The sequence below is a fragment of the Podarcis erhardii genome (assembly GCF_964252035.2).
Source record: "Podarcis erhardii genome assembly, chromosome: Z".
NCBI lineage: Eukaryota > Metazoa > Chordata > Lepidosauria > Squamata > Lacertidae > Podarcis > Podarcis erhardii.
Genome location: NC_138504.1, coordinates 42,712,363 through 42,724,377, shown reverse-complemented (window position 1 = coordinate 42,724,377; position 12,015 = coordinate 42,712,363). Strand labels below are relative to the sequence as shown.

At 46.7% G+C, this 12,015-nt stretch overlaps 2 protein-coding genes across 4 annotated transcripts in view; one reads left to right on the top strand and one right to left on the bottom strand.

Annotated features, from left to right (window-relative positions):
• SLC31A2 (solute carrier family 31 member 2) overlaps window positions 1-12,015 on the top strand; it is an 833,895-nt gene that overhangs the window by 58,684 nt on the left and 763,196 nt on the right. The window lies entirely within an intron of this gene.
• The window catches only part of NIBAN2 (niban apoptosis regulator 2), a 98,524-nt gene that overhangs the window by 41,954 nt on the left and 44,555 nt on the right, over window positions 1-12,015 (bottom strand). Inside the window, exon 2 of the mRNA XM_081847572.1 lies at window positions 8,757-8,887. Within this exon, the coding sequence (XP_081703698.1) occupies window positions 8,757-8,887 (131 nt within the window). The remainder of the gene's footprint in view (window positions 1-8,756; window positions 8,888-12,015) is intronic.

Below are 12,015 nucleotides of genomic sequence, written 5' to 3'. Positions count from 1 at the left end.
AAAAACATTTTTTAAAAAAAGTTTGCCTTGCAAGCCACTTGTCCATGATGTTTGGGGTTAACAGGGAAACGTAATGAAAAGTGTGGGATGAATGATTGACAGGAAGATGTATAGACATGCCCAACAAACAAATAAGAAAGAATGCTCAAGAAAGACCAAACATAGCCCTCAATGCACAAAGCCTTTGTGGTCACTCAAGAACTGTTAGATCAGATCTGGGGTCTGGCTGGTTCAGCCCCGTCATTTACAGAACTGTTGAGTGAACTGTGTTTCCATCCACTCCATCTTTTTGCAAACTTTGAGGGTTGTTGTTGTTTATAATCAAGCACTGTATAAGTTTTATGAAATAAAAACAACAACATATCCCTTCAAGCTACACTCCAAAATCAAGGGGACGACTGAATATGCTTAGTGAATGTCAAGACAATGCAAAGGAAGCACATCTTCACACAGCTCAGAGTTAAAATACAAAACTCGCTTCCATACAAGGCAGTGATGTACAGTGGTACCTCTGGATGTGAACGGGATCCGTTCTGCAGCCCCGTTTGCATCCTGAAGCAAACACAACCCATGTCTGCGCGTGCCACAATTCACCGCTTCCGCGCACAACATTTTGCGCGTCTGCACATGCACGTGATGTCATTTTGAGTATTTGCGCATGCGCGAGCAGCAAAACCCAGAAGTAACGGGTTCCGTTACTTCCAGGTGGCCGCGAAGCGTAACCTGAAAATGCTCAACCTGAAGTATATTTAACCCGAGGTATAACCGTATAGCTTCAAGAGAGGATTGAACAAATTCACGGAGGACAAGGCTATTGGTATGGCTACTAGCCACTGCACTGAAAATTTTGTGGGTGCCTGGGCACCCACCACCCTGCAGAGACGGTGCCAGCCATGATGGATATACTGTCTCCATGGTCAGAGGCAGCAATGCTTCTGAATACCAGTTGCTCCAACAGGAGAGGAGAGTGCTAACAGAGAACCCAGTCTGAAACCTTGGACAGCTGCTGCCAGTCAGTGCAGTGTAGGCAATACTGACCTAGAAGGGCCAACAATCCGACTAAGTACAGCTTCCTATGTTCCTACAGCATGACTAAAGATTTGACTGAAGCTTTTAGGGTGGTAGCTCAATGGTAGAGCACCATTTCATTCATTCATTCAGCCTTTATTGGCACAATTTAGACAACAGAATCATAAAAGAGAGGGAGGGGAAAAAAGCACCTATCCATAAAGCACTTGTAATCCAGTCATATTAAACACATAAAAACATAGACTCAGTAGCCACCATTAAGTTTTAAATTTGACTTTACAAATCTTGGCTAAATATCCTGAAACAATCTCAGTAGTTTCGGGTATATCATCCCTCAACAGATACTGGATTACAGGTTCTTAAACTTCAAGGGAGCCACAAGTAGATCTCTCCGAAGAATATCGAAGAGAAGGCAGTCCAAAATTATATGGTATATTGTATCCAGTGTACTCATACCCAGCGGCATATCAACCTCCAACGGTGCCTGGAGCAGACTTTTTAGGGCAGTCACCAAATTTCCATAGCTGCCGGTTTCTACCACCCCTTGCAGCACCCTAGAGACCCCTGTGCTACTTTGCATGTAGAAGGTCCCAGCTTCAATACCCAGCACTGCCAGGTAAGTCTGAAAGAGGTACTGTCCTAAAGCCTGGAGAGCTGCTGCCAATCAGTGTGGTCATTATTGAGCTAGAAGAGCAATGGCCTGACTCAGTATAAAGTGGTACCTTGGGTTACAGATGCTTCAGGTTACAGACTCTGCTAACCCAGAAATAGTACCTCGGGTTAAGAACTTTGCTTCAGGATGAGAACAGAAATTGTGTAGTAGTGGCGCGGTAGCAGCGGGAGGCCCCATTAGCTAAAGTGGTGCATGCTCTAGTTATCTCCCGCTTGGATTACTGCAATGCGCTCTATGTGGGACTACCTTTGAAGGTGACTTGGAAACTGCAATTAATCCAGAATGCGGTAGGTAGACTGGTGACTGGGAGTGGCCGCTGAGACCATACAACACTGGTCCTGAAATATCTTCATTGGCTCCCAGTACGTTTCCGAGCACAATTCAAAATGTTGGTGCTGACCTTTAAAGCCCTAAATGGCCTCGGTCCTGTATACCTGAAAGAGTGTCTCCACCCCCATCATCCAGCCCGGACACTGAGGTCCAGCGCCGAGGTGCGGTTACAGGGAACCAGGCAGAGGGCCTTCTTGGTAGTGGTACCTGCCCTGTGGAACGCCCTCCCAGCAGATGTCAAGGCAATAAACAACTATTTTCCTTTTAAAAGACAACTGAAGGCGGCCCTGTTTAGGGAAGTTTTTAATGTCTGATGCTGTATTGTTTTTAATATTGAGTTGGAAGCCGCCCAGAGTGGCTGGGGAAACCCAGCTAAATGGGCGGGGTATAAATAAATTATTATTATTATTATTATTATTATTATTATTATTATTATTACTACTACTATTACTATTACTATTACTATTACTATTACTATTACTATTACTATTATTATTAAAGTGGTACCTGAGGTTAAGAAGAACAGTTTCGGGTTAAGAATGGACCTCCAGAACGAATTAAGTTATTAACCTGAGGTACCACTGTAAAGTACATCTCCCCATGACATTTGAGTCAGGTTACTATCCCCAGCCAGCTTGTCAGTGCTGCATAGTAACTGAGTTAACTATTGTTGTAAGGAACAATTAGATGGGTGTATGCATCATTCTTTCTTTACAAAAGTCTTTTACAGGCCACTACGCAAGCATCAAAAGGCCCCCCAAGGCAGTTCTCAACATTCAAAATGAAAATTAAAGACACGAACCATAAAATCAGAAAGTAATTAAACGGAGCCAAAGAAAAAACCCCACAACCATCCACAACTGGCTGGAATAAAAAGGTATTTAAACTGCCCTGTCTAAAACATGCACACACATACACACTGAGCATGGGGCCAGTTGAATCTCCTCTGGGAGTGGGCTTCCACGAATGGAGTGCCACAACATAGAAGGCTCTGCTCCATGTCCCAAGCAAAGGTAGCTCTCCAGGTGTTAGGATGTGGAGCAGCACTTCTGAGAATATATGCAGTCACCAGGCAGGTTCATACTGAAGGAGGCAGTCATTCAAAGTATCCCGGTCCCAAAATGTTCATGGCTTTAGGTAATGAGCAGCACCTTGAACTGGAGTGAACTGGGATCCAGTGCAAACCAAAGGAAACCAGAATGACCTGGCTGTGCTCTAGAAGGCCCCTCCCCTCCTCATCTGTCACCAGAAAGCAGCCATTCCATCAGGCTGCAGCAGAGGGAGAGAAGGAAAGCAGGGTCACCCCATCAGCTCAGCTGAAAGACCAGCAACTTTTGGTTCCTCCTCACCTTAAACTGTTTCCCTGTTCACTGGAATAACTCTGCTCCCCCCAAAAAATATATCCCTGGGTTTCCTCCCCCACCCCTCCCTCTGTATCCCCTTTCTCCCTTCTATGCCATTTCTTTCAGAAAGTAGCCACAAAAGGTAGGGATTTCTTATTATCAATCTATCTGAGCTTCTCTAGGACCCATTTTTGGCTGAAGAGTCTAAATCCAACAAGATTCCTTTGAACCTTATTGTGAGACCCTTTTCCAGCCACCCCTCCCCGTGCCCAATTCTTGAAGTCTCTACTTCCCAGCCCCCAAAGTCTGAAAGAGAACCCCTCAGTCTATATGTTCTCTTACAGACCTGCCCAAATTTTGGAAGAAAACTTTCCTGCCCTGCCCTTAAAAACACAACCAACACTATCAATGCTTATTTGAAGTGCATGATCTCCCACCTCTTGCAAAAAAAAAAGGGGGGGGGGAATCTGGGATCTATTCCCAATCCTTCTCCTGAAAATCATGCTAGCTTCTCCCTGTGCACAGGCATCTATGGGAATATTCCTTAGGGTGGTGGGAGGGAAAGGAAAACACTGAAAGTGCAGACCTGGTTAGTTTCTCACCCCAAAAATAATAATAGTGCCTATCTCAGTTTCTACGATGCTAGAAACTGGCCTCTTTTTACAAAAATATAAGCTGGGAATCCGGGTATTGTGGCTGGTCAGGCAGAGGAGGAATATTGCTCCTCTTGTGGGCATTAATGTCCCTGTAGAGCAGTGCTTCCCAAACTTTTTCATAAAGCCACTTCCAACCTCGGGAGGAGGTGGTGTTGCGGGCTTCACGCCCCCAAGACGCACACGGGGGCTGGGTGTCAGCCCCGGTGTGATTAGGGGAATCCTCGGCCGCGTCATCCCCTGGCCAGCCAATCGGCTGGCCTAGGGGGTGTGGCCTGCCCCATTTAAGGCAGGCGCGGCTGAGACTCTCCCTCTTTGGCCGCTCAGCTGCTCAGTTTCCACCCACCCTCCCTTCAAGGTTTCTCTTTTGACCTTGCTGTGGACCTCGGTTGGTCGCCATTAAGGGGCCTGGTAGGAATTTTTTCCACTTGGCAAATTGGCACCAGCCATTTGGTTTTTCACCTACCTCGTAGCAAATCGTCACAACTTCCTTGGTACTGGCGGTTAGGCATTGGTATGGGTATTGTTATGTAGATTGACGGGGGGAGGAAGCGCCATCACCTCCCCCAGATATTGAAGGGTAGTCTGATAAAGGATTCCGGGGGCGTGGCCCTGTCCGAAACCAATGGAGGTGAGGGCCTAAGGCACGCCCCCGAGCAGTGACCCCAGGGGAGTTCCTAGTTGATGTGCATCAGCAGGGCTCCCCCTACTGGTGGTTAACCCTTCCAGCACACAGGCTGAAGCCGGATAGTTGGTTAGGACCAATGCCTAAGCCAATATCGCTCATCACCTGTAACCAATAAAGTTGTGGCTAATTTTAGCCCATTAACCTAAAATAATTGTGTCATGCGTCTTTATTCCTACTGGGGGGAGGCGGAAAATCGCCACGCAAACTCATCCTCAGTGCCCCCACTCTACACTAGAAAAAGCATTTTTCAGAACAGCCCACTAAAGAAGATAGCAACACGATAATATTCAAAATCGGAACAATGAATTCCTTCATTTATTCAAAATCCCATTAAAACTGTTTACATTCATTAATTCAACAAAATTAACTTGATCCAGTGATACCAGCTTTCCCAAGCTGACAGTCATTTACACCTCCAGCACTGCTCTCTGCCACCCTTAGTGCCCCCTAATTAATTCCAATATAGGAACATAAAAAGCTGTCTTATGCAGGGCCACATCAAAGGCCCATTTAGCCCTACACAGACTGGCTTTCCAGGGTTCCTGATACTGTTCTCTCCCAGCCTGGCACCTTCTGCATGCAAGGCAGCTGTCCTACACCACTGAGCTTCAGCCTTTCCCCACAAACATAGGAAGTTGCCATCTACTGTCCCATATAGCTCAGTATTGCCTACACAGACTGAGAGCAGCTCTCCAGGATTTGAGACTTTGGTGTCTCTTCTAGCCCTATCAGGAAGTGCTGGGAACTAAAAGTGGGGACCCTCTATATGCAAAGCAGATGCCCTAACAACTGAGCTACACACCACTGCCCAGAATGAGCCCCTTTCACAAGCATCAACACCAGGCTTCCTCAACCTCAGCTCTTCAGTTGTTTTGAGACTACAGTTCCCATCATCACTGACCACTGGTCCTGCTAGCTAAGGATCATGGGAATTGTAGGCCAAAAACATCTGAAGGGCTGAGGTTGAGGAAGCCTGATCTACACGTATTTCCCAGGAGGCTAACAGAAGTCACGTCAGGTAACACCATCCACATCCCCCCCCCCACTCCCTACACAACACTCCCAGAGGCTTGTCTGTCTATCACCAGCATCTCCCCTTGATTCTCACAAAGTGTGCCAAGTACATGATGGCTCAGGTTTGTTCCATTTTTCCATCCCCTCTTCCTCTCCTGAGTGCTATTTGCAGGGGTCTCCGTGTAAAATTAAACTGAGGATACTTCAGCATACAATGGCTCATTAACCACTTTGGCTGCCTGCCAGGAAGGGGGTTCGGAATGAGAGAGAGAGAGAGAGAAAGAAGAGAAGAGAAGAGAAGAGAAGAGAAGAGAAGAGAAGAGAAGAGAAGAGAAGAGAAGAGAAGAGAAGAGAGGCAGCCATCAAAAGCCGGTTGTATTAACATCAACAAGTCCAAAAAGCAGCTAATTGTGGGGAGCAGGGGGACGGGAAGAGACATTTCTAGCTGTCGTCAGAAGTGTCTGCATGGGGGGAACTGACACAGGTGAAAAGTCACATAAAATTGTGGAGTAATATAAAAAACAGCTATAGGCTACTTCATATTCCATTCAGCCCCGTTTGTGCTGTTTCTCTCTTGGCTTAAAAGGAGTGCTTTGTGCATGTGGTTTTCCATATGTACACACACCTGCACAGCGTCATGGGCTTTACATGCACTGCATCATGGGCATCTACTGAATGAGGGTAAAGGGAGGTAGCTTTCCCACCGTGAACAGTCCATAATCCCCAGACTTCCAGATTTCATTTTTTAAAAAAAGAACCTGAGACATGTGACAAAATGTACAGGCACTACTTCCTTCTCTCTCTCTCTCTCTCTCTCGTGTGTGTTTTCAGTATTTTACTTTGTGCCCCACCCAGTTAAAAATCCCTGCCAACACCTATAAGCATCACAGCAAAGCGATGGCAGCACCTGCAGTCTCCTAGGCCACCAGAAGATCTCATCTTCGCTCCTTCCCCAGAGCTAGGCAGAGATATTACTTGTGCTGGATCAGGGCAAAGGCCCATCTGGTTCAGCATCCCTTGCACAGTTGAGTATTAGACAAATTCACGGAGGCCACCAGTGACTATTAGCCACAACGGCTATGTTCTCCCCTCCACTGTCAGAGGCAGTCTGCCTCTGAACACTGGTGCTGGGAATCACAAATGGGAAGAGTGGCTATTGCATTCATCTCCTGCTTGTGTGCTTTCCAGAGGTATCTGGTTGGCCTCTGTAGGAACAGGGTGCTGGAGTAGATTGAGGTACTGACCTGATCCAGCAGGGATCCTGCTATGCTCTTTTGTCAAATGTGCAAAGTTTACCCCTTGAGAACAACCAGCTCCACTCTGTGCGGTAAACTAGACTGAGAAAAAGAGAGCAGCCCTTGGTCACCTAGTGAATTTTATAGCCGAATAGGGACTTGAACCTGGCACTCCACAAGTCCAGCTCTCTAACCAGAATGCCACACTGGGAAGGAACATCCAGCGCATATGAATCAAAGAGTCAAAATGGCACTGGACTGAACCACTGGTTCACAACCAACACATACATATTAATAAACAGTAATGAGCATTTTTGAGGGATTTTGAATGCTCAAAAGCCTTTACAACTGCCCTATAAGGTAGGACAGCATTAGTACCACCATATTGCAGTTAGGAGGCTGAAGCCAAGAGCTGGCAGTTTGCCTAAAGCAAGGATGGGGAACATGTGGCCCTCCAGATGTTGCTGGACTACTTTCCCATCATCCCTCACCACTGATCAAGCAGCCTGGGGCTTATGGGAGTTGGAGTTGAAAACCTTATGAAGGGCCACCGGTCCCCCATTCCTTCACCAAAGCATCCTAGCAATTACAAATACAAAGGGACTGGTCAATCTATGAGCCTCCATATCTCATTGAGGATGGTAGACAGGAAGAGACAGCATTTTTTTTTGGCTAACCCTAGGCTAGAGATGGGGAACTCCAATCATCCTTGCTGGCTGAGGCTGATGGAAGCTGCAGCCCATCAGCAACTGAAGAGCCACAGGTTCACCATCTCTGCCGTAGTTTATGTTCAAGAAGCTTCCACTTCCAAAGTTAGGACACTTCGGCTAATGTATGGCCAAGGTCTGCTTCTCTGCAACTGCCCCCATTTAATTAAAGTCCTGTCTGCTGGAGCAGCAGAGCACGAGCCTTGGTCCATCTTCTGCTCTTCAGATATTTGGGGAGTACTCTCATGTCTCAGCTTAATCTGATCTTCTCTAGGCCAAACATATTAAGCTTTCCTTTCAGCACTTGGTTTCTCAGGCTCCTCACCATCCTCCTCACACTGCTCTAGTGATCTCCTTAGAATGCAGCATTCAGAACTAAATAACAGTATTCCAGATGCCACCTGACAAGCACAGAACGGAGGTATTATTTTCACTAAGCTTTCATCAATGCAGGACACTTATTTTATTTTATTTATTAAATTTCTATGCCCCCTTCAGACGCGGGTGGCACTGTGGGTTAAACCACAGAGCCTAAGACTTGCCGATCAGAAGGTCGGCGGTTCGAATCCCCACGACGGAGCGAGCTCCCGTTGCTCACTCCCAGCTCCTGCCAACCTAGCAATTTGAAAGCACGTCCAAGTGCAAGTAGATAAATAGGTACTGCTCCGGTGGGAAGGTAAACGCCGTTTCCGTGCGCTGCTCTGGTTTGCCAGAAGTGGCTTAGTCATGCTGGCCACATGACTTTACGCCGGCTCCCTTGGCCAATAAAGCAAGATGAGCACCGCAACCCCAGAGTTGGTCACGACTGGACCATATGGTCAGGGGTCCCTTTACCTTTACGCCCCCTTCATCTGAGGATTATGAGGGGTTTACAGTATAAAAGCACAAAAACACAACATGATATTTGCTTTTTAAGTAGCTGCCTCACTGCTCGTTCAAGTTGTCCATTATCATAAAGACTTCAACGTTGACGGCAAAAAAACCAGATGCATCTACATGCACCTAACTTATAAAACTACTGTCTTTTTGAGCAGCAACACTGTTGGTGGTCAATCCCTGCCCTCAAATATTTCAGTCCACTTACCTTGCGGCGCAGTAGCTGAGCCTGGGGTCCGCCACTGCCTTCAATTTCATACCGGACGCTGTTGAAGAGGGAGACACCATACTGTTCCTCATAGAACTGGCAAAACTCGCCCAGGACCTTGCCAGTCTTTTCTGGAAGTTAAAGAAATACATACAGATATAACAGCAGAAATACAAAAGATCAACCCATTTGTGGGATGTGGGGAGATGATCTGGTTCTTGGCAGGAAGTAGGACAAATAGAACCATTGGCTATGTAGCCCACATGGTGTCCTGAGGATGTTGCTACAACTCCCATCAGTCCCAACGAGCATAGACAATGGACAAGAATGGAAATTAGAGTCCAGATACATCAAGAGAGCAAAAGGTATCCCCAACCCTGCAGAGGATTCTCTTCTGCTGCTTGTTGTTGTATCTATATCTCAAATGCTCCAACCTAGCATAGATTTTGAAAAAGGGAAAAGCATGTTACAGCTTTCAACATGTCATAGTGAAAAGGGGAACGTGCTTGGGGCACTGCACTTCTTTTATCAGGGAAGTCCTACTTCAGGGATTCTGTGCTTCAAGGGTGGAGAATCCAGGGGCAGACCTACAGCCTGAACTGCTATGGGGGCCCCTTTGCAACCAGCAATGAGGTTTGGGTAACCACTGTTATCGTCTTCAGTGGGGTTGTTTACAACGTCTGTGCTACCGACTCTCAAACTTTGGGATTGTTGAAATATATACCTTCAAAAAATCAAACAATTTGAGTTGTCCAACTCAAATTTGGTCTACTAGAACCAAAACGTTTAAGCAGTGTGGTTCTGGGGCCCCTCCAGGATTAGGGGCCCTGAAGCTGAAGCTTCACTAGTTTCATAGTAGATCTGGCCCTGGGAGAACCTGCAAGCCTTTCTCTTTGACCTTCTGGATTCTCTCCAGGCCATCCCTCCTCTCCCTAGGACATCCCTTCATTAGCCCTGCTTTACAACCAGAGTGTCTTTTGCCTGGCTGGAATGTTGAACCCAGACAATGCCTCTTGCTTATCTGGATGGAGAACAGAGAGGGACGTGTATATGTCTGCGTATCGAAGCTAGCCTGCTGCAGAAAGGAATTCACTTACATTAGTTGCTCCACACACTTTTGCTTCTGGCCCTACCCACCACTGGCATGTGACCATCGGAAGATTTCCCAGAAAGCAATGTGGCCCTTGAGCTGAAAAGGATTCCCCACCCCAGCTGTAGTTGGATCCTGCATAGAGCAGGGAGATGGACTAGATTAGTGCTGGCCAAACTCAGCCCTCCAGCTGTTTTGACTACAATTCCCATCATCCCTGACCACTGGTCCTGTTAGCTAGGGATGATGGGAGTTGTAGTCCATAAACAGCTAGAGGGCCAAGTTTGGCCATCACTGGACTAGATAGTCCCTGAGAGTACCTTCTAACTCTTTGATTCTCTCCACCAGGGAACTTCTAATACCAATAGCCAATTGGGAACCGTAAGAGACAAAAGGACTTCGTGGGGAAAAAATATATATACACAAACACAACTTCCCTATGAGATGAGTCAAAACAAGAGACTGCCTTACGCCTCAGTAAACCAAGTTCTTACGTCATGGTAAAAAAATGTCCAGCCCTGTGTTGGCCAACTTTTCCTATGGATCATGCAGTGAGTAGTTGAAGGAGGCCTGAACACCTTGTGACTTTGGGGCAGGGCAGCAGAGATCAAAAGTATTTATGTATTTTTAAAAAACACATATTTATTTTAATGGTGGATGAAACTCTTCCTTTTAGTGTTATTGGACCTCATCCATGAAAGTTAAAAGCACCCCACGACAATGGCAGGGAGTTAAGAACCTAAGAGTCTAACTCTAACCCTAGAGAGCCAGTGTGGTGTAGTGGTTAAGAGCGGTAGTCTCGTAATCTGGGGAACCGGGTTCGAGTCTCCACTCCTCCACATGCAGCTGCTGGGTGACCTTGGGCCAGTCACACTTCTCTGAAGTCTCTCAGCCCCACTCACCTCACAGAGTGTTTGTTGCGGGGGAGGAAGGGAAAGGAGAATGTTAGCCGCTTTGAGACTCCTGAAGGGAGTGAAAGGCGGGATATCAAATCCAAACTCTTCTTCTTCTTCTTCTAACCATAGTCAGCTGGGACTTCACCTGCCCATAACCTGCAGACCCAGGATGGGATGCTTTAGTGACTCTTACCAATAAATCTCTCAGAACTTCCAGGTATGGCAACAAGTGCAGTTCCCAAGAGGAGAGCCAGGACAACACCTACCTGCACTACACTTGACATCATATATGATACCCGGTGTGAGGCAGGTTAAAAAAAGGGCGGGGGTAGCTACTTGGTGCTTACAGGAAGCTGGCGGGGATCCCTTTGCATTGCTGGGTTGAACTGAAACCAGCAATGCAAAGCATAGTCTGGTATTTAGGGGCAGCTAAATAATCATTATTATTTGCTTTAAGTCACTGTGAATTGAATGACAGGTGGAAGGCCCTGCCCACCAGCTAAAATTCCCCCTGGGGGTGTGTGGATCAGAATCTATCCTGCTTGGCTGGATCATGTTCTCCAACTGCATGCTTGCAAATGCTCAGTATTAATACAGGTTTTAACCTAAAGTGAACCCCAAATATAGAATAATTCAGGAGAAATAACTATTTCACACTAGGGGCAACAAGCAGAGGAACAGAACAGGCAACCAGAGTTTAGGACAGTCTGCTGGGAAGTTGTCCACAGAAACAGGAGCAGCACAGGTGGATGAGTATCATGCAGCAGAACATCTCAGCAGACAGTGCCTCTTGGAGAACAGTTGCCATCTCAGAGTCATTCTGCAATGAACAAATACACATGCACACTTGGGGAGGGTGGGAGGCAAGCTCTTTTGGGAACTAGATAAAAAACAGCTCCTTTCATGCTAAAGGGAGTGACCTTTACCGATACAGATTAATGGTTCGTCAAAATATGGAAATAGGACACTGCCACATATGGAATCAGACCACTGGTCCATAATGCTCAGTGCTGTCTAACTGGCCAGCAGTAGCTTTCCAGCTTTTCAAACGGGGGGCTCTCTCACAGCTCAAGGAGGACATGAACATGGGACCTTCTGCATGCAAAGAATATGCTCCACCCACGAGCTACAATGATTCCCAAGGATAAGGAAGGAATTCCAGAGAGTAAGAAGGGGAGTGGGGAGTAGGAAAAAGTAACTTTGAAATAGCATCACATCCTGTAAGGGCCCAACCCAGCCCAAAACACAGCAGTTTCTTGAGCCTGATAGGGAG